Source organism: Crassostrea angulata, unplaced genomic scaffold, assembly GCF_025612915.1.
Source record: "Crassostrea angulata isolate pt1a10 unplaced genomic scaffold, ASM2561291v2 HiC_scaffold_127, whole genome shotgun sequence".
Classification (NCBI taxonomy): Eukaryota; Metazoa; Mollusca; class Bivalvia; order Ostreida; family Ostreidae; genus Magallana; species Magallana angulata.
In genome coordinates, this window is record NW_026441682.1 from 406,012 (window position 1) to 430,261 (window position 24,250).

General features: G+C 31.8%; 1 protein-coding gene across 3 annotated transcripts in view; it reads right to left on the bottom strand.

Annotated features, from left to right (window-relative positions):
* The window catches only part of LOC128169406 (uncharacterized), a 127,546-nt gene that overhangs the window by 85,597 nt on the left and 17,699 nt on the right, over positions 1-24,250 (bottom strand). Inside the window, exons 5-14 of one of the 3 annotated variants that reach the window (XR_008241532.1) lie at positions 21,304-21,370; positions 20,972-21,144; positions 18,780-19,061; positions 16,807-16,914; positions 14,165-14,629; positions 13,970-14,067; positions 11,401-12,490; positions 11,164-11,191; positions 8,231-8,680; positions 3,746-6,203 (exon numbers count right to left, since the gene is read on the bottom strand). Coding sequence is in view for 2 of the 3 variants with exons in the window: in XM_052835557.1 (XP_052691517.1) it covers positions 13,955-14,067; positions 14,165-14,629; positions 16,807-16,914; positions 18,780-19,061; positions 20,972-21,144; positions 21,304-21,370 (1,208 nt within the window). In the remaining variant the exon portion in view is untranslated. Of the gene's footprint in view, positions 1-3,745; positions 6,204-8,230; positions 8,681-11,163; positions 11,192-11,400; positions 12,491-13,954; positions 14,068-14,164; positions 14,630-16,806; positions 16,915-18,779; positions 19,062-20,971; positions 21,145-21,303; positions 21,371-24,250 lie in introns of those variants that run through there. The other 2 variants (XM_052835557.1, XM_052835556.1) reach the window with 2 other exon arrangements.

The window sequence follows — 24,250 nt, forward strand, 5'->3', positions numbered from 1 at the left end:
AAGCCTTAAAATTATCACAGATTCCACCGACTCTAGCCCCCTGCTTTTAACCACTAAATTTGTACGTTTTATTACGTATATATATCTGTAGTTGACTTTTAATCTCAGAATTTAAAGGGTTCATACTTCTAAAATAATTATGATCTATATTTATGAAGATTGCATGTATAGTATCAGGCATTTGGCAAATTCTAATTTTTGCGCACATTACGTTTCGCACTACTTTGTTACATGTAACTACGTTATGCAGTGACAGCTAAATGTGTAAATCAATTTCATATTTTGATGCATCTTTCTTGAGATTTAAACTTTTATACAGTGACATAATTATTCAATCATCTACTATATACAGTCACATAATTATTCAATCATACTTAAATGCTTAAATAATTTTAATCGGGAAGTACTCTAGCCTTGCCTTCTATAAAAGTAAAGTTAGCTACATGTGTATTCGGAAAACAACAAAACATTATAAATTATGCTATTTGATGCATTCTGTAGTTTCGGCATAACATAACCTAATACTGACAGTTTATCACATGCCGATTATTTCTTTAAAAAGAATACTTTGTTTCTGTAGTGTTTACCGACAACTTTACAATTACAGCGCCTTTGAACTAATATGTGCATATATCATGGAATCCCGATCCCGATTCAGATAAACATGTGCTTGCCTGGTTCCCTGAGCTATACCCATTACGCACAGGAACCAGGCTAGCTCATGCGCAGGCTGAATTTTCCCCATAGCATCCGGTTTAACCTCGCTTATATATTTTCTGCGTGGACCTCAGGGTCCACGCAATAACAAGGGCTAATTTGTTACACACTAATTGTGAACATCAAGCGTTGACAAAGGTGCAGGCAAAACTTGCGTACATGTAACACGTCCGAAGGTGAGAAAATCCAAACTATATAGGTGATGATGTATACAGTTATATACAGTAGTAGCAACGTTATTGTTGACAAACGACACGCACGATACACGAACGATCGCACGATACTCGAACGATCATTAACTTCCTGAATTATTACGATACACGAACGATAACGATTAAACACGCAGACGAATGATTCTACATCATTAAACACGATAAATCAAAATTAATTTTTAAGATTAATGAAAGGAGTTGCTTTAACTTGTACTAAAATATGCTTGTGTTTTATTGAAAAGCGGCATGTACAGTAGCTATGCGCTGTTTGCCTTTTTTATGAGTAAACAATATTACATTAATATAGAATTCGAACACAAAATATTTTTTGTTTCCATTACGAATATTAACTTATATCATATGTCAAAGAAAATTAGGTGTAAAACAAAAGGCCCATGGGCTACATCGCTCACCCGAGGAACAATGGATATAAAATCAGCTTAATGGAGTCATAATACAAACTATCTGGATAATGTACAATAATATATGTAGATCCTGTATAAATAAAATCCATTTTCCCCCTGGATATTCTTATATTTATAATCATTAGTCCCTTTTCTAACAGGATGATTTTATAGTCATTTCATATGTTGAGTATTGCAGTTCTCAAAAAGATCCTTAACAATAGTTTATATTTGGGATTTAAACCTACATCAAACTCTGAACCTTCTTGTGAGGCCAAAGAATTGTCCTGGGGCCAAAGTCTTAACAATTATAAAGAATCATCTGGCTGATTAGTTTCTGAGAAGAAAATTTTTAAAGATTAACCCTATATATTCCTATGTAAAACTTAAATAGCCCCCCCCCCCCATTGTTGCCCCACCCTACCCCTGGGGATCATTATTTTCACTTTGAATCTACACTACCTCGCGGGGGTGTTAAGGAAGCATATGGGCAATTTAGCGTCTTATTTTGACTGTTATATTTAAAATCGTGAAATTAAATAACTATTTTGAATACGATCAAAAACTTAGTATTATCCTTTGAAATAGATGTAAGTGCAATAAAATCGGGTAGTACATTACTGCCACATTGGTGCATTATCACGTGACAACTATAAATAGCTTACGTATATTCCTTAACATAAAATGAGATAGAACAACACTACCCCGCGGTTTCCAAAATAAAATAAACATACCAAGTGAAGGCAAATCATCTCAGTTTAATCAAAACTGCTGCTAGAATCCTATGTTTTTCTTAATTCAATAGTTATTCATCCAGTTCTCGTAAAACCTTCCCAACTTTTATAAAGTTTGCACGGAAAACGGCAAGTTGCATCAAAACAACACACAACATGGGATTCTAGCAGCACTTTTCATTTTAAGCATTGATCAAACTAACGATACATATAAAATTCAAAGTTCAATTTATGCGGGGTAGTGTTGTTCTAGTCGGATTTTTATATCGTAAACAACGACAGAGGAAAGCCTGGCCGAGAAATAAAAGCAAATTTACATACCTTTTAGCGAATGATTGATAAAACTAACATCTCTCCTAGTATTTTTATGTCCCATTCTCAATAAATCACACCACAATATTTTATTAGAGTTCTTAGATTAGTTATGTTTTGAATATGTTTACAATGCTTTCCGATCAAATTCACACGGCATTCAACTTTTAATCATGATGTCATCAATGTATAAATCTACGTAATACAGTGCTGCTATCCTGAAAGTTGACAAGGATAGGATAGGATAGGATGCAGGATGCACGATACATGATAGAAATATAAAAGTTAAGTTCTATCCTATCCTATCCTATCCTATCCTGCATCCTGTAGCCAATCAGATTCGAGTATAAATTTCAGAGTTATTTTGCGAAACGAAAATTGGCTAAACAATGTATTTTCAATGTCAATTTAATACGTTTTACAAGTTAAACCATTTAAATATAATTATTATATCAAGAACGCGGTGCATAACATTAATGCGCGCTAAAATGTCGGCGCTACATCTTTGTCAATTCGTACGCAAGTACGGAGTTACTGCGAGAATTCGATGCAACATTTGACAACGTCAGAAATAGATTTCTGTATTTACTTCATTTAAATTCTGCAAATTAATAAAAGCTTTAATTTATAAACGACCAATTTGGCATTTTAAAAGATAAACATGTATACAAGAAACAGACATTGCTTCACGTTTCATATAATTTCTTGGATGCCCAATACATGCAACAGGGACGCATATTTCTGTCCGATATTAACCTGAACATATCGACTTAATAAATGTTAGCTAGCTATAAATGTTTAAGAATTCATACTTTAAATATAACTCCGAGTGGTTTAACTATAAATGATGTAAACTTCCCAAAGAAATAATTTATTTCCAGATCGTGTTTACATTTATCGCCGAACGAATCGCTCGAATAACGAGAATTACGCTCAGTTATATGTGATAAGAAAATAATTTGATAAAAATATGTGACTAAACAGTTTCTCAATAAGTGCATCGAAGTTATTTATCTGTTTTTTATGCATACATATAATTGAATCAAAAATCGAATCGCTTACCTGTTTGTTTACGTTATTGTGTCCATCCCGCGTACGATTTAATTTTACCCGAGCACAGGTAAGTAAATTATCCCGCTCGATGAATATTCGGTTTTTAGATTTAATTATTCATTTTGAGTACTACATTAATTGATAAAATCATTTTATTCTTAAATTTCGTTTCATTTAACTTGCATTCCTATATTTTGAAAGTATGGGATAGGATAGGATAGGATAGAGCTTTTTTGCAGGATAGGATGCAGGATACAGGATATAGGATAGGATAGGATAGTTTTGTCAACTTTCACGATAGCAGCACTGTACAAACTAATTTCTGAAAAAAAATTGACTTCAGTATTTTTATTTGCTATTGGTCTACGTTTCGTTGCTGAGATATTTGAATATGTACATAATAACTAAGATTTGTGATATCACGAAATTACATGTAACTCAGAATCCATATGCTTCCTTAACACCCCCGCGCTGAGGATGCTTCCACACAAGTTTCAGGTTTCCTGGCCTTAAGGTTCATGAGAAGAAGATTTTTAAAGATTTACTCTGTATATTCCTATGTAAAATTTCGACCCCCCCCCCATTGTGGCCCCACCCTACTCCCGGGGGTCATGATTTTCACAACTTTGTATCTACACTACCTGTTTTCTCACAAGTGTCAGCTTTCCTGGCTGATTAGTTTCTTAGAAAAAGATTTTTAAAGATTTACTCTATATTCCTATGTTAAACTTCGACCCCCCATTGTGGCCTGACCCTACCCAGGGGGTCATGATTTTCACAACTTTGAATCTACACTACATAAGGATGCTTCCAGACAAGTTTCAGCTTTCCTGGCCGATTAGTTTCTGAGGAGAAGATTTTTAAATATTTGCTTTATATATTCCTATGTTAAACTTTAACCCCCCCCCCCCTTGTGGCCCCAACTTACCCCGGGGGTCATGATTTTCACAACTCTGTATCTGCACTACCTGAGTATGCTTTCACATAAGTTTCAGCTTTCTTGGTCTTATGGTTCATGAGGAGAAGATTTTTGAAAATTTCTCGAAATTTCCATAAATTCCTAATTATCTCCCTTTGCAAAAGGGCATGGTCCTTAATTTTCACAACTTTGAATCCCCTTAAGCTAAGTATGCGTTCTGCCAAGTTTGGTTGAAATTGGCCCGGTGGTTCTTGAGAAGATGTTGAAAATGTGAACACTTTACAGACGGACAGACAGACGAACGACAGACAAAATGTGATCAGAATAGCTCACTTGAAATTTGAGCTCAGGTGAGCTAAAAATGAAGATAATGCATTAACTACAGAAAAATATTTACATAGAATTGATGTTTATGTTATCCGATTCCCCTACGCACGCTTATTTACGCGAGATACAAGTACAGTACCTGCAACGTTATTTTTTACAAGATAAACGATAGAATAGGATTAATACACGATATATGATAGGATTAACGCACGATATAACAGTATACACGCACGACAGGATAGGATTACCTCACGATAGATCAGTATACCCTCACGATAGGATACGATTGATACACGATAGGAAAGAATAAACGATGCCCATCATAATCATTTCTAAACGATCTTCACGAATAAACTGACATGGGCATAATTCGAAAAAGAACATGTACAAATGGAATTTTTTTTGGTAACAATTATAAATATCCAACTCTTGTTTAAAGTTGATATTAAATATATCATGAAACATTTCTTTCTGTATAGAGGAAAATGATGCATTAGAAAAGAATTATTTTACATACAAGTGGAATAAATATTTATGCAGATACACATTCCGTGTACGATTTGTAACCCGAAATCAAATATCACACGACAATAACGGATTCAATAAAAATACAACTCTGGTTTTTATTTACGTTACACGAACGATCACCCACGTTACACGAACTATTTAAAACGATTGGCTTGTCAACAATAACGTTGAACATACCACTGTATATTGTTTTTTGAGGGGCGATCAGAACTGTTTCAACAACAATTAGTTTAAACAACTTGGACAATGGGACGATGCGAACTGTAACGCCACGTATAAAGTCATGTGTAAAGTCATCAGGTAAATTAATTTTCTTAAAGTCTTTTCAATTTATTACACATATTTAAATACAAATACTTATACATGTTTTTATATATACATTTTACTTAAAATTTCATCAACTTTGAAAACTAGGCCGATTTTGCTGTTTACCGTGCCCAGTTCTTTAAATGCAATGTATACATAAAAGTATTCTTAACTAAAAAAAATAAAGGTAAGATAACTTAATATAACTGAATGACATAGCCTTGCCCTTCAGTTGACATTTAGCTGACTGAATGGTACTGAATGAATGGTACAGCTAATTCCTATGAATACTCCTCCGTTTCCATATCTTCTTCATCTTCCACCTGATATATTGATACATTAAAAGCTTGAATTATTTTGTCTATCCTACATACGTACGTCACTCCATCTGCTTGACAAGCGAATGCAATTCCAAGAGGCATCAAGATATTATTTTTTCCTTTTACATACACAGCAGATCCAGATTCTCCTTTACTGAAAAAGGGTTTGTCTTTATTCATACTACGAACTCCAAAGCAGTTGTCGAAGAAAAAAAAACCTTCTGCTTTCTCTGAACTCTGAACAATGGCGCTCAATTTGTCGCTTATTAACACCCCATATGTGTTCCCAGTAAGTTTGTTTCTTTTGATGACGACTGTGGTTCCATCAAACGTGAGAGTGGAATCATCTGCAGTCGATATTGGACGAATTTCTACAATCATTGGAAAAGTCAATTTATCAATAAAAAATCAAAACTAAAAAATTGAATAATGAAACAGTGTATAGGTTTGAATAATTTTTAAATAACGCTAACATAAAGTCATGTCTGACCAACTCAAAATAGTTGTTAAGCTTAAAAAAAAAAATCTATATAAAGGTTTTATTTAAGTAATGACAATTAATAAATTGGAGCTAAACCTCCACCCCGGCCAGACTTGAACTCATGACCTATGGGACGCACTCTCCTTGCAGTGATCGGCTCTAACCATTCGGTCAACTAAGCAAGACAAATATCTGTCTTTCGAAGAAGAAATAACCTCGGGGATAACATTTTTTGTGTGTAAAATTTCAAAAGCATGTTCTTCTTCCTTATAACCTATTCCTACAAAGCTACATTTTAACGTACAGAAATGTAGCATCAGCAAAGCTGTTTTACCGAAAACAACACCAACAGAAAATCAATTGAAAATTGAATTTACCTTAAACATCTAATTATCTTTACTCTGTTTATTGGTTTTCATTAAATGAATAAGTATAATTTCAACAAATCAGCAGAACTTTAAAAAAAACCAACATTTCTTTCAATTTAACTCAAAATTGTAAAAAACATTCTTATATATGAGTTGAAGCTCGTTTAGAAAATCGATTAAGATAAGCTTCCCGATGTCAGACACATCTTTGTACATTAAAACACTAGGGGGAAAATATTTAAAAATCCTTTAAAAATAATTTCCAGCTGTATAACAACAACCATAATAAAAGTGATTAACTGTAAAAAAAAAATGTGTCTGTAGATTGTAATACGTTTTACATGTGTTAAATAAATTAGTAAAATTGATTAATCCGCCGCTCTCTACAACCACTTTTAACGCTAACTGTGTGTTCGGAATATTCAAAGGGTAGGAATTACAGGCAGTAGGGTGGTAAGATAAAAGACGGGAATGCTTCACACTTCAGTGCACACAGTTGACCTCAAAAGCAATTTCAAAGTAAACCCCGAGTAAACCAAAAGTAAACCCCGAGTGGACCCAAATTTTCAAAAAGTAAAACCTGAGTAAGTAAACCCCAAGTAAATTGCTAAATTATGTCTACTTTATTAGGTAATATTATGACGTTAAATAACATAGTTATGTTAACTTTGTTTCCATTTTTGATTGACCTACGTAGTTCAATGTGTTCGTACATACAACAATCACCGATTTCTTCATTTTTGGGCATTGATGATGACTTGTTATTTTTTGATTTCATATTCGACATATTCCTTACTTTCTGGCCGGTGCGATTAGAAATTCGACCTTAAGAGTGCTGAATTATTAAAAATATATATTATATGTCCGTACAGATAAAACCATGTATTATTTTAGCGTCTTTTATAAGTTAATATTCTGTGTAATGCCATTGTTACTATTTTCCTTACTTTTGGTCAGGACGACTATAAAATAGAACTTAATAGTGCTGCGCAGTGCAAAACTTCAGGAAAGAAAAAAAATATTATTTTTCTAAAACCGTCATAGTATAATTGATTTCATCTGTAAACTGTTTTTCCCAATAATTAAGTACAGTCAGATCTAGCATATCTTTTACAACATACACCAAAGCATATAATAGCATAGCATTAAAATCTCATAGTATAGCATTGGAATCTTATACATAATCATACAATCTCATAGAATCTCATTCGCCATATCATATCATATCATAGCATATCATAGCATAACATACATGATTATAACTGGGTTTTAAATGGTTTTTCTTTTGAAGAATAAATGCTCACATTGCAGATTAGTGGTTTACTTTGGCTTTTCATCATTTAACTTCCAAAAGTGTGGAGCTCGTCTGTGTATGGAAGCGTTTTTGTTCAAATTCCATAGCATACCATAGCATAGCATAGCATACCATATCATAAAGCTCTTCATTTCTATTTCTCTTAGGGTAGCATACAAATCTCATAACATTGCATTGGAATTTCATAACATGTCATTAAAATCGCAAACCAAACCATAGCATTAAATTGTTTACCTCCCATGTATGGATTGAACGATTTTACAAAAGCAGCATCCATTCCAAAGACACAGTCGCTTCCAGGCGGTACATAGTTTCCGCAGAATGCTTCGACAACTTCTCCCACTGGCTCAGGGGTTGTAAATTTCAAATCGGTATATTGAACAACAACTTGTGGCTCTTTGGCCATCATGCAATGAGGTTTTTGTTTATATTCTGAAAGCATACAGTTCGCGTCGTACAATTCCTCATATTCTTTGATTACACTATGTGCAGTAGTGAGAAAACCAGTGACGGGTACAGTAGAATCGACGTTCGATTTTACCAGAAACCCGACACACCCATATGTATTTGTGCCTTGAAGTCCAATTCTAGATCCAAATAGTACATCTTTCCCTCTCCATTGTGAAATGATGTTATTTTTGTCACACGGGTAATCCTCAAGGGACAGCGGCAAAGTATTTTTTTCTATAAGATATGAACACACACACACACATATATATATATATATATATATACTCCAAAAATAAATAGTATAAATCCACACACGTAGTATTATATGAAAAAAATCACAACACCGAAATAAACTCAACTAGTTTCATTTTAAATCATCAGGAGTTTGAAAACATGTTGCTAAGTTACACAACTTAGCAACATGTTTTCAAACTCCTGATGATTTAAAATGAAACTAGTTGAGTTTATTTCGGTGTTGTGATTATTTTTATATATATATAACTTTTCATAATTTAGATATCTCTTCAGATAAATAATTCGTGTACAGTTGTTGATTAAATATGTTTATATTTACGATAACTTATACTTGATTTCAAGAAAAAGGTGTCCAGGTAGCGTAGTGGGCAATGCACTCGCTTTCAGCGCTGCGACCCGCGATCGACAGTGTGTATGGCGGTTGCCCACTTGAACACGTGGGTTCTCTCCGGGTACCCCGGCTTGTTTTCTACACCAATGACCCCCCTCGCGCTAACATCCTTGCCAACGAGAGATATTAATATAAGCTGTATAATTTGTTAATCAATCGTTGTGAAATAAAAAAAAGTTTAGTTCAGCTCAGAAAAAGGGACCGACTCTTAAAATTAGGGAAAATAATGTCTCTAAAGTATTTTATTGATAACTCTTTCCTGACGATAATTTGTTATTAATAACACAAGCAAGAAACAAGCTGAAGTTAAAACTGAAATTCATTTTCAAATCACGGATTCTCTTTGCATTGCAAATACATTGGGGTTAAAAAATTGTTTATTTCAAAATATTTATTCCGCGTTTTTTTTTTTTTGTTAAGAAAGTAGTTTAAAAAACAAAAACAAAAATTCGATAATTCTTAAGTCGTTCTTGAACCTTTTGGGGTTTTTTTGTTCAGTTTTTCTTGGAATTGTTAAGATTCTTATTATTTGGTAGTTAGAATCATTCGGATTTTGTTAAATCGTACTACAAACCAATGTATTTTTATCTATTTGTTTCAGTTACCCTTGTTATTGATTTTCAAAATCTGCTTTTTACAGAAACTTTCAACTTTTCTCTCGACATTAACGGAATATGAACTCGTTGCGTTGATCACCTACATCTCAAAAAGGATAAATATTCTAATAGGCAGCATGGAAGAGAAAAAGAAACTCCACATGTAATAATGCACTGAACAACATTCAAACATCATACGTTTGTTAAATGGCCTTAAAAGGAGATAAGGGGTCGGTCTCTGAAACATGTTCTGTAAGATATTTCAAGAATGATAATGAATTTCTAAACAGTCGTTGAACAAAATGTATAACTCTTTACTGAGAGATATATTGTAATACGCTATAGATGCAGAACCATTTATCGTACACTTGAATGTCTATTGATTTTCAAAATAGTTACCTACAACATTTTTACCAACAAAAACACAATTGGTAACAAATTTATAAGCACGTGTTGTACGATATATGTTCATACTACTCTGTCGTTAAATTACTTAACTCAAAATTTGTCGTTAAATTACTTAACTCAAAATTTCCTTTACAGTCTTACTGACAGATCAAATATATGTCAAATCTAAAATCATCATTTTTACTTGTAAATAAGCTAAACTGCTTCTTTTAAACCGCTTCTTGGAAAACACATTATAAATAAAACGTCTGAAAATGTTTATTGTATAATGTTTATAAGCATACAGTGTTAAGGGACAAAGTTAATCTGAACAAAACTGTTGCAAATAAGCACACTGAATTTCATAAGTAATTAAAGCATTTCAAAACACATTGTTACCGTAGACTGACTGATTTCAATTTATATATACTACCTATCAAATTCACTTAATCTCTTAGTTATCACTATGTATACCCTAATAACATTTAAGACAGGGATTGTATGTGGGACATTATAATACTGATGTTTTAGTATCTAAAATGAAAGTTAAAAAAACAAATCTACGATTTGAGAATTGTTTGTATTTCTAAAACATTGTGAAGATAAGGCGATATCTTCAGCCGAACTTTATTATGAATTATATATAAATTTGCCTTTAAATAACTTAACATATTAGAAGAAGTATTAATTTTATGTAAGCGTTATCCCCCGCCCAATGCATAGGCTTTATTTCGGCTTTCTTGCGTGTATGCACCCCCCCCCCCCAATTCCCCTCCATGATATGTCATGTCACAAGGTGATAACACGCCTTGCGATGCTCTTGTTTGGATATGTGTTGATTTCATTTTTTTTCAGGATCAGATAGGTGTATAAGAACGTATTCCATAAACAGCTTCCACACTAGCTTCAGTGCGCATAATCGAAAACAAAGTTTACATTCTGATTTATTTGTCTCGTAGCTAGTTACATTAAACCATTTCATTCACATTTCGAAGTTAGTTTATAATATATGTCTGATATCATACATGTAAATGAAATATACAATTGTAACTAATACTTCTAGAGAAGATATCAATATTGTTACTTACCTTGATTTTCATCATTCATTTCAAGTTCCTAAAAAATATTTAAAATTATCTAGCATTTCAACAAACTAAAGCAACCTATTTCCAGAATTGGAAAGTAAATTAAGATTTAAATGACATCAGAACTTTAAAAAGAATGACTGAAATAATTTACACCTGCCCAGCATATATCATTATCCACTACATGTTTCTTATCAATATCACATATTTCACATAAATGATTAGAGACAGGAAACATACTCTGGGAAATAAATGATACGTCTTCTTCAATATTGAGCACATCTTTTCGACATTTGTAACCAATTTCATAAGAGAGGTCGTCATCGTGTATAATATCCTCCACTGAATGTTTTATCTTTTTAAGTAGTCTTCCATCATATATATTTGGCGATGCCCAGACCTGCACCCGAATTTCAAAATTGCAATTGCATAAAACCACAACATGTTTTTGGAAAGAGAAACATGCTGCATTTTGGTAAAGACAAATGTTATTCTTCGCTCCTTCGGTCAATATGGACCAATTATTTAGTTTGGAACATTTTAAAACTATGCCATGAAAAATATTAATTTGAAGCTGCATTTCATCATCAAACTTGAAGCAGAGAATAGAGGACTTTGAATTGTTCTCACCAGTCTTGTCAAACCTTTTACTATTCATGCTAGGGAAATAATACACAGTAGAGTCAATGGAATGCAATTCTTTTAATTGCATCAATAATCCCAGCTGTTGCATGTATGCTATTATTGTCGTTTTGTGCTTCAGATAATCTTTTCCCTGGATATGCCAAATTCTATCAAGTTCTACACTGTCTAATTCACCAGTGCGACAAAAATGCCTACGCTTCATATCGTTTTCCTCTGGTCTGACAGGGTATTCAATGATACACTTAAATGCATCAAGGAGCCACTGGATATCAAGAATAATCTTTTCCTTCAAGCCATCTTTATCAAAGTATAACAGAACACCAACTCTGTGAAAAAAGACCAACATTTTAGAAATTTCTGACTCGTCTATCCTAAATTCCTCAGTGCTTAATTGGTCACTGTAATCTGATAATGTTTTCCGTGGAATTACTTTTTCAGTTTCTTTCATTTTATTTAATATATGTTCAAATAATGCCCAGACAGGTCGAATATTTTCTTTCGAATAACGAGGGCAATTCACAATATTAGCAATGCATTTTTTTAGGTCCTTTAAATCCTCCAATTCTGATCCTGAATCCGGAAAACCTATTGTATACATTCGGTCTTCATTAAGATGTCTTCTAAGACCAGAATGAGACCAATTATCAAAGAGTTCATTGAGACTCTTAAGAAATTTGCGACATTCCTGCAATACAAAATATAAAGAAAAAGTAGAAAAGGATGAATTGATAGGTATATATTTAATTTACGAATGTCTTAAATTATTCTTTATTAAATAATCATGAGTTAGAGTTATTATTGATTGTTTGAAACTCAGAAATTAATGACATACATATGTTAAACATGAAATTAAAGAAACGCAAATTGCAAATGTATCAATACAATGCATATGGCCTAAAAGTATTGTGGATTTTTTTAGAAAGAATAATGTAAAGAAATTTGTTATTTTGATTTTTTGCTTTAATTGATTTGAAAGTGCTAAATATTTTTTGTTTCAATCGATATTTTTAAAACGAATTAACTTGGCACACAGGATCTGGTGTCTGTTACGAATGTATTACGAGAGATTAGAAAAAAAAAGAACAAGATGGTCTAGGGTTGCTTGACAGACTTTTAAACGACTGTTTTAACTGAAGTGAACAGCCAGCGAACAAAGTTATAACTTGACCTGACGGACAGAAAATAGGTCAACCGACGAAAAACATCTCATTTGCCAAGTATAAACCAATGATTATGGTAACAATATTCATTTGGTAGAAGTGGGTCTTTTTAAATCAATAATCCTTTTAAAGAGAAAATTGAAATTTAAAATTCGTTTTAGATAGCTAGCTAGACTTTAAATATGCGACACTCAGATTGTTCAAAATGACGATTTCAAAATAAATATTCCCAAAACTATGATCTTTCTATCATTTTTTTTCCTACAAAAGGTATTTCTATGTATATATTAGCGACAAAAGTCATGAATATGTGTCATTTCTCTTTCGTTTGATAAACACCCTTCTCCAGACTGGTTACTTTTCACATCTGATATGAAAAAAGTAGACTTTTAACCGATTCTTTTATCACCGTTTAAAACACAATTTATCAAAATGAATATTTATTCATCATTATTTACAAAGGTCAAGCGTGGTTTCATTTCTTTCTAAAAACATTTCAACCCCTCCCTAGAAGAAAATAGTAATAACACACCAACAAACTGTAAAAATAAACTGTTTAAGTATGTGATTATATCAAAAAGAAAAAAATGCAGTAAGGGCAGGGGTTTATTTCACGATTTTAATGTTACAGATTGCTTTGAATAAAACAAAATCTATCAACGGTATGGTTCTTAACCATTTTTCAATTTTTCTACGCATCCAAAACTTAAGCCTTTTTTTCAGACAGCAAAAAACGCTGTTCAAGCTATATTCCTTATCTCAACGTAAAATATCATAAAAATCGATTTCAAAGTGTAAATTTATTTCGGTTTAAAATCAGATTTTTCACAAGTTATGTTCTGTTGTTTATTTTGATTAATATTATAACAAAACGTGTATTTAAGTAAATTAAGTTAGGTATAATTCTTATAAATCATAAAAAAAAAAATAATATTGAAGACAGGTTTCCCACTACTTACAGGTATTAACACATATTGAAAATCGTGTCCTTAGTTTTTACTTACTTCTTTTGATAATTTATCTGCATGAGTGCCTACAATTATTACTGGAGACTCGGTATCACTAAAACTGTCAATAGACTTCAACCAAAATTTGAAATAGTCTACAAAAGATACAAACATATTATAATATTGCCTATAGTTTTTTCATGTTGAATTCACTCATCACATAACTAAACAAAGGTTAAATTAATTCATTACCTTTGTATCTCCATGAGGCAAATTGGCTATATTCCTTTTCATTTTCATCCTGATCACTAACTTTGTCATAGAGACTTTTCGTCATATCCACAACTAATATAGAACATGATTTAGGACGAAGAAATATTTGGTGAAAAGCATAGTACATACTTTGTCCTGCAAAATCTAAAAAGGTTATTCGTGGACGCAAATCTTGTTCATTCAATAACTCATTCACAGCATCTTTTATTTTTAAAATAGCAAACTTTTCAAAATCGATTTTATCTACATTTGCATCAATGTCCTCGCCATGTTTTTCATTACGTTCAATATCTGGGGAGTGTGGTTCGAATATCAATTTTTCCTCATCTTCTGTATTATCGTTGGTGGCTTGGTTTTTAAGTATAACCAATGGTATGTTTTCTATCTGGCCAAGTGTTGTATTTTTCAGTGAAGATTTCTCAGAAACATTTTTTTTTCTGATACCTACAACAAATTTTTAATTGTTATATAATATTTTTAAAAAATCAGAAAAGTGGTGCATTGGAATATTAAAGCTGCATGAACATAACTCATAATTACTCAAACAATATCACACATTAATTTTGCTGATCCCTTTTTATAATAAAAAATGGTAAACAATTGAATAAGATGACAAACAGAGAGACGAGCTTTAAGGAAATATGTTTCTCAAAATGAAACTAATTTAACAAATAAATCAGATTAAAATATACATGTAAAACAAATTTCCAATTCCGGATTTTATTAATATAATCTGAACTGTCATGAAATATTCAATAACTTTGAGAAAAAAAGCATATCCCGTCCTTTCCTCACATACATTTTCCGGAACAAATTAGTATCTAATGTAGTGCGGCATGTTTTTGCCGTTGAACCTAAAAACATGTGATTGTAGAATGCCTTGCTTTGTATGGATCGTTTTCATATCATTTCTGAAACATGATTTCGTTGTTCAAAGAAAAATATATGCTTTTAATTATTGCATACAATTTTGGGAGTTTTTTAAGGATTGTAGTCTCTTAAAGGTTTCATGTAGTCTTGGTTTTAGTTTCATGACGGTTTTAACGTTAAATATGCTCAGCCCTTTTTTTTTGTTCTGATAACTAAAATTAACAATACTATTATTATAATTAACTTATATGCACACTATAATTATAATTAATTTATATGCATATTTTGTTTGTTTATTGTTTTTCTATTGGGTGCATATTTAAAAGCAATTTTATAATATATATTTTAATGTTTACCTTCTAAGACAATTGTCTAATAAAGTCAGTAGGCGTCAATTATAATGAATACATAAACAAACCGGCACTGCCATGTTTTTAGCATTTCATACATCCTTAATGAGTAATACTTAGACGACTCTTGAGTACCGTTACAATTACCATTACTGTACCTACAAGTACGTTTAATGTGTGTATTTTACTTTTTTCTCTTTAGTTGACACCAGTTTTTGTCGAAAGCGGGCACATAAGTAATGATGTTAATCTATCTGAAATGATATTCATTTCAAAGGGATATTTAAAATTTGATTGGACTTTGTCATTAGAGGTCTAGCTAAATTTGCGACATGTGGTCAGTTGATGTTGCTCGACATTTTAAATTTCATTTGGAACAGTTGTAACAAGATAATATTTTAACATTATATTCTAATTTACATGTAAACAGAATTATACATATTTTATTTTCTCTGTAATTCATAACAATAATTTAGCAAAAATAATAGTTAGTCAAAACTGTGCGTAATTTGATACGTGTAACTGGTTAATCTGTCGGAAAACACGCAATAAACCGATTAATAATTATGCGAGAGATTGTCATCCCTAATATATTCCATAACAGATTTAATCAAAGACGCATGAAAGTTTAAGATTCATTTGTAAAATACCCTACATTCAAATAATTTAATTTTTTTTTTAAATTAAACTACTGTTGTCTGAATATTCATAACGAATTCACTATTAGATTTCTTACAAATTCGATACACTCGCAAAACGATTTACGGCTATAACAAAATGTATTTTTAATGGTCCCTTGATTTTCGCAATAAATGAGTCTTGCTGTATATTGAAACAGAGGATATCTCGACATAACTTTGTTTTTCTTACTATAGCAGGGGTTTTTTTGGATTAGGATAGGATATTATAGATAATAAAATTAAACCTTCTAAACAGATACATGTAATAGCTTGCAAACAAAATTTATTTTTTGTTTATGTAGACATTATATGCAAACTTGTTCTTGAAACGTTCGTTCACTAATTGCCCCTTAAACCTAACCTAATAAAACCTAGACCATATAATGATACGCCTTGTTGTCATCGAAACAAGAATCTTCCAATATTTTCCGTAAAAGCACATATTTTCATTAAGTTAAAATTTCATTGCATTTTAAGCCAAATACAATTCCGTTAACATTCAATTTCGTCATATTGTAATCTTTAAAATGTATCGTGTATCATTTCTGTATTTATTAATACTTGGGTTGAAAATTCGTCATGGATTTAATTTCGTTTATTTATTCCACCAACAAATATAACGAAATTAAATCCTCAAGGAATATATCTGCTTTTAAAGTATATCATGATCATATAAATAGGCTCTATTTATAGACATTTGAACACACACCACAAAACATACCTGGTTGGTGTGTTTCTTTTGCCATTTTTCCATCATTTTCTTTGAGTGGCATCTCCAGTTTTTCTTTCGAAAACAAAATTGTTGGTAATGTGTCTTCTTTTTCTACACCTGCATTATAATAGAATGTTTAAGGGCCATGGCCACGATTTTTTAGCTTTTATTATTTACAATGCCTTAAGAATGCATTTCTAATCATAAAATGAAATTTGAGAGTCAGTCGTTCAGTTATAAGCAAGATACAGCGCTTACAATTCTTTGTCATGGAAACAAGGGTCCTGTCCTGTTTTGTTTACTTGGGTTAATATACCACTAACAATCTTTTTCAAGCTGATTTGACTATGTTCCTGCTTATTTTAAACATAAATTAACAGTTCCTAACGTTCAGCATATTCGTTGTATGTCTTAAGCATTGTTAACATTAAAATCGGAAACATAATTTTTCACCAAGATCGTGACGATGTTCCTTTAAAGTTAAAAGCAACTCAATGTATTTTGATCATAGCTAAAGCTAAAACACCAAACGTCGTTAACACTAATGGCAGTCAACATGTAACAAAATCAAATTTTTGTACACGTTATCATTATTTAACAATAAACAAGGACGTTTTTAAATGAAAATAACAAAACAAGCGATTATTTTGTTTAAATACTTTGTTTGCATGTTACATTACATTATATACCAAATAATATAAATGTGAATTAGAGCAACTTTATTTATAAACATATAAAATAGATAGATATTCTTGGGCGTAAACATTTGCATGGGAAAAACAACTGATTTCTGTTAAAATTATCTTTATGAATTACAATGATCAAAAATTCAAACTGCTATAAGGTTTTAAAAGATTTGTATGGAAAGAAAAAAATGACATTCAAGATTATTTATGAAATGATCATCGGAGAACAAACTATTCAGAAATCATAGAGAAAAGGTAATGAGCAATGGAAGCAACTGGACGTGTTGAATAACATTTTCCGAAGTGTTTTCCATCAACTAAAATATTATTGCAGAACATTAAAATTGCCAAACAGATTTTAAATTCCATAAAAGGGTTGAGGAAACATTTTTTATCAAAATATCTCCCTTGAAAAAATAGAAAAAAAAGTTACGAAAAAAAAAATTCTGAATCCTGATGTGTTATAAAAAGAAAAATAATCGACAAATAATGTTATACCTTATCCCGATAATAGACTCGCTTCACAATTATCGATTCATGCTCTAAAATAAATCATTTCAACACTATTTTTATAAACTCATAACTCGGGGAGGATTGATGAAAAGAAAATTGATTTACCATGTTTATGTTTGCAAGATTGCAAGAACAATTTGTTTTTATTTTAACAAAATAAACCAAACATCCTGATGCGATAATAGAAGAAACACTAAAGAAAGAAAAGTGCACCCTAAAAATTAGACGTGTTTTAATATACATTCTTATGCTCACTTTATATCCCAGTGTCATTGAGAGGAGTCTCAATTAAATATTGATCATCAGTTTATACATGGATCGTTCTGTATCACAGATTCAAAACAAACAACTCCTATAGTAAAAGTCACCGAGTCGTTTCACAACTAAAGATGCGTCATGATATTATCACAAATTGCAGTCGTATTTGTCAAGTTGCAAAATGTATATTTTCCTTTTAATATGCAAAGTTTGCAAACCGCTTATTGTAAGCAATGCCCGTTGTTGATGTTATATCATTTTTTAAAAAGTAGATATTTTCAACAATCGCTGTATCCCACTTTTGATTAGCTAACACTATTTTAATAATTTACAATCTAAAATTCAATCTTCTAATGACACGCCTCCCTCTACCGCCTCTGCTTAAAAAAATGGAACTTTTCTTTTTTGTTTAAACTTTGAAATGACATTTTATGTCTAATTCTTTTAAAATCAACGTAAGATAAAAAATTGAAAACTTCATTTTGATATAGAGAAGCTACAAATAAAAAATGCAAATAATGTTACTTTTTATCGTTTCCTCTTCTAACAGAACCTCAAAACTGTTAACGTGGAAATCTACCATTTCTGTCCGTTCAATCTGCATCAATTCGTCAAAGGAAACATTTTGTAATCGTTTTAAAAGAGTCGTCTTTCCCGCTTTTCCACAACCAACTATGATGCATCTAACATGGCAAACGGTAATCTCGCCTTTACTTAGGAACTGTCGGAGTTTATCATCATCTATTTCCGGGTTATCTTTTAGTAAAGACCCATTTTCATTATTATCTTTACATTTCTCAACTTGCTCTACAAATATTGAAATATAATTTATAAATAAGTGATTCTATCTTCTTCTTATAAGAAACAAACTGTTTACATGAGAAAAAGATATAATATATATATATATATATATATATATATATATATATATATATATATATATATATATATATATATATATATATATATATATATATATATATATATATATATATTATGCACATCTTGTTGTGTAATCCGGTATATACAATATTTATATTATAAACGAAACCCTTTTTAAAACCAAAGGCAACCACGTCGCTCGCTTGATCAACCTGTTTTATACAAAATATCTGGATATTATGGTAGAGTAGATTCTGTTTAAACATATTTTCATATTTTTTTCTGCAAATATACTTATGTTAAAAAATGAGTCCCTTTTGTACCTTGATGATTTCATAGTTATATCTAAATGATGACCTTTTTGAGTAAAATCTTGAACATCATTTCATACAAGTAGAAATCTACATCAAATTTTAAAACACGTGCGATGTCGACGAGCCACAGTCTAAACAGTTTAGAATAATAAAATGTATTGATGCTTGCACATTAATGACACCATATATCACATCATTTGTGATTTTTCGAGATGTTTTGATCTGTTATCTCACTCTTGCCAAATCCAACCTCTAGGGTTTAATGATTTGAACAACTTTATATCTTCTTTACCATAACAGCTACAACCATTCTCGCCAATTGGCTTTTGATGAGATTTTTAAAAAAGACTTTTCTTGTTATATTATCTGTATATTTCTACGTAAAATTTCTATCGATCTCCCAGTTGTGGCCAAATCCTTTTATTGTAATCCCGGATATAATTATTTGAACAAACCGTAATCTATCCTACCTAAGAATGCTTTCGCACAAGTAAATCGCCATGTTCTCTAGCCAGGGGTTTACGATCCATTCAGCCCCTCAACAACCCTTTGCAGATTTTGTCAATGTTTTCAGAAATAACACAGCACTGTCTTCAGAATTAGAACAATGCCGTCTAGCAATTGAGTTAAATTGGAGCAGCTTAAATACGTATTTATCACCTAAAAGATATTAGAAGAAATGGTCGTGTAAAAAATAAAAAATAATCAAACAATAAAAAACAAATATATTTGTAATTATATATCGTATGCTTTTCAATAACCACATAAACATTGTAATAATGATATGATTTAAATTCTGTATAAAACACAAGGAACTACACCGCCAATTAGTAGATTCCCTACAATCGCCTGTCTTCGCAGCCAATTATATTCTGTTGCTGAAGTTTTAATTTTGTCGGCTAATCTGCCAAGGGTTGTAGGAAAGCAAAGTGGGTCGCAATTCATTGGCTATCAAAAATGGTTTAACTATTCTGGCCGACTGGTTTCAAATTTATCTATATTCCTTTGTTAAAGTTTGACTTCCTCCTAATATGGCTTAACCCTATCCCTATAGATCAACATTTAATTTCAACAAACTTGAATTTAATACGATAATGCTTTCACACAAGTTATACGTCAAGCGCCTCTCATCTAATGATAAGGTCACCACTGTCGTACAAAAATGACAATTACCCATATACAATTCTATGCTAAGTTATCTTATGTTATGAGCGTTATAAACTACTATAAACGATTATTTGTAATGAATTACAATTATGGATTGAGTTGTGTTGATTTGTGCTTATCTGGACCCACATCAAGCAATATCGACAACGGACAAAAAAGTGATACAAACCTAGATTGCAAGGTCCATATTACTTTCGGTGTCATTGGTCAATACTACTTGGGGTTCGGGGTTCAAATTACATCATATGACCGTAAAACGATTTCTTTAATAGATATGATAAATGATCACTCGCAATACAGCTATAGCCGTCAAAAAAGTTATATTAGTGTGTGGATTATATCTGTTATAATTACCCCTTTTTCTTTTCTGAAATATGATCCAGCTTAGTATTATCACCGCTAAAACTACAGCAGTTGCAATTATGTAACCAATTGCAAGCCATCCACGAGAAGCTCCTCTAAAAGTTTCATCCCCGACAGTTTCCGGTTTGGAAATGTTGAGATTTGAATTTGTAGTATTAAATTCTCTACAATATGAATAAGATTTAAATATATTTTCAGTTATCTTGACCATATACGTATGTACATTGTACTTAATACATGTACATGTACATACATCAAAGTGCTACCTTTTTTGCAACCATTATCAAATAACACCGTTTTTTGCAACCGTTATCAAATACTACCTTTTTTTGCAGCCGTTATCAGCAGCAAAACACCGGAGCTCCTTATCAATTTCTAGGCACGCTGGATCTGTTCAAATACATCTATACGTTCAGTTCGTAATAAACATATAATACAATATAATACTTTATGTAGTGTGGGCAGATTTAAAATTTACAGTATCTAATTATTAAGCAAGTTACGCTTGTTCTTGTGCGCAGGTGGATTGAGTTGGTGAACACTTTCTTTCCTTTGTTTATTGGCCGTTGTGCCCATTGGCCAATATTATCGAATCAAATCATTTCTATTATTATAAAACCCGTTAACTTTTGATTTTGTTTCACTGTGAGTCCGGCGATTTTGTACACCAACACCTCGCAAAATGTATTTATTGTATGAATTTATATAACATAACTTTTCTTAGTGTTTACACCAAGTAAACTAAGATTATAACAAAGTTTAAAGATTTATTTAAACCGTAACGAATTACTGTGTATAAATTGTATATCTATTTATATGTGTTTATATTTATTTACAGAGTCACCTTTTTGTATACATCCTGAACACAGAACCTAGTCTTTATTATTTACTTGGTTACAAATGGCGTCGCCGGTATCTAGTCAATGGTGATTCTTGTGTGAGGAAGAATGTCTACAAAATCCAGTGAGCAGTCATCGCTGAAAACAACTCACCTGTGAAAAATCCGGAACGTACCGTTACCTCTTTTGATAGAAATACCTTTAAACGCCGAACCATGACGACAAAGAAATTAAGACAACAAATAAAAACTCTACAAAAAGAACTCGATAGACGCATAGATGAGGACACCGAAGAATACAAATCGAAAACTACTTATTTAAAATCAGTCCGTAATGTGCAGAAATTCAGCGGAAATGAAGATAAGGACGATATTCATGTCGACGACTGGATAGAAGAAGTTGAACATGTCATCAAAAGTCACCGTATGAATAGAGAATTTTGAATATCATTTTAAGATAATGAATAAATATCCCTAGATACGTCAAACATGGGCCTGATGATGACTTCTTCAAACAGATATTGTAGCGATCAACTACTTTGATTTTATAATGCATAACAAAATATTTATCGTTTTCAAGTTATTCGTAATAGAATTTACGAGTCTTGATTTTCACAATTTTGGTAGAGAGATAAAAGCTTGCCACTACCATGCCAGGAATATGTTTTAAATATTGATTTAATTTTAATGGTTTTAGTCCCACCATTAAGGCCTAATAGTGACAGGAATAATGATTTTCACAATAATACTTGATTCCTAAATAAAGGGGCCAGCCCCATTTTCTTGATTTTGTTGGATAGAACTTTGATTCTCTACTACTCTTGTTCTATATGTCTTAAAAAAAATATCAACCAATAAAAAGATAATGATCCAAACGTATGAACATTTTGATTCAAAACTTTGTACCCCATTTTTGTGCCTAAGCGACCTCCAAGGAATAGCGCCACTGGTACAAAACAACTATGTAGTGCACGACTTCAAACCATGGTCTACCTATCCTGAAAATTTCAAAGTCATATCTCTTATAGTTTCTTAGATCAGCTCTGTACAAAATTGGTCGTAAAAAATACAAAACTACCGTAAATCCGCACCGGAAGTGACGACGATAAAAAATGCATAAACATATAAATTCAGATAATGTCCCATCATCGGTGAAAAAATTGTCTAGATCAGTTGAGTAGTTTTCGAGAAATCACGTGCACAAAATTTGGAAAAAAAAAATAATAAACAGTACGAAAACAATAAGGTCTTCCGTTGGACACGGACGACCTTAATAAAAATTTGCCATTAGAATCAGTACAAGTTCTTCCATTGGAAACGAAAGACCTTAATTAGAACACTAACAGCGTAGCGCAGTGGGTTAGAGGGCTCGCTTCGAATCTGTAAGTCATAAGTTCGGATTCCGCTGGGTTTTTAAAAAACTGTCACCTTCCAAACAAGTTTTAAACGTACTTTTAGGTTAAATATTGTAAAATTTAAAAATTCTTAACCGGTGAAAATAGTTTTATTATAATGTACTTTAATCGACAATAATATCGACATATGTACCGTACCACCCTATTGAAACAACGCACGGGGATTAATGATTTTTATCTTAATGAAACAAAATAGTCTATACATTTACATGAACAATGTTTTTAATTGATTTAATTTTATTCCTAATACGCTTATTTCTTTATTTTTCAGTACATGTACACCTGTATATCACTTTATTGTTTTCATATTCATTCTTTTCCGATTTCACTTTGACTGTCTTTTATTGACGTGGTTTAAAAAATGTTTACAGTTTGAAGTTGTACTTTCATGATCAGTGCGAGACAAATAGGTGTTTCTGATGTGATGATTTACTGATGACCTTCTTGGTGTAATTGAAAATAATGTTTGCAGCATCTCTTTGGTCTCGGCAATAACTGTAGTTGAAAACTAGAGCAAAGCTCGTTGCAAAGCAACGAGTGGGTCTTCCGATAATGTTGGAAGTAAAGTTGGAAGTTCCAGTAAGAAGCAGAGCTCTTAAACCAATAACAAGAGTAACTAAAATAAAAAGATGAAAAAAATCGAATTATACCTGGTACGACTTAACAAAATGCGAATGATTTATAGTACGACTTAACAAAAACCTTTCCGATTTTAAGAACGACTGAACAAAAAAATTCCGAATGTGTTCAGGTACGACTTAGCAATTATTTTTGGTACGAGTTAATTTTACTTTGTACATTACGCTATTTTTTAAACCAAGGACGCGGAATCAAAATTTCCGGAAAAATCAAATTTTAAACCCCGATATCTCTGTAATGCATCGTCCGATTTTCAAACGGATTTCAGTTTCGTATTCAGCATGACCAACTCTACAAACCTCATAAACATTTGAAATTGAAACGACAAATTCGAAAATTCGAAAATTTTAAAACACTTCCGGTTTGGACTGGAAGTGA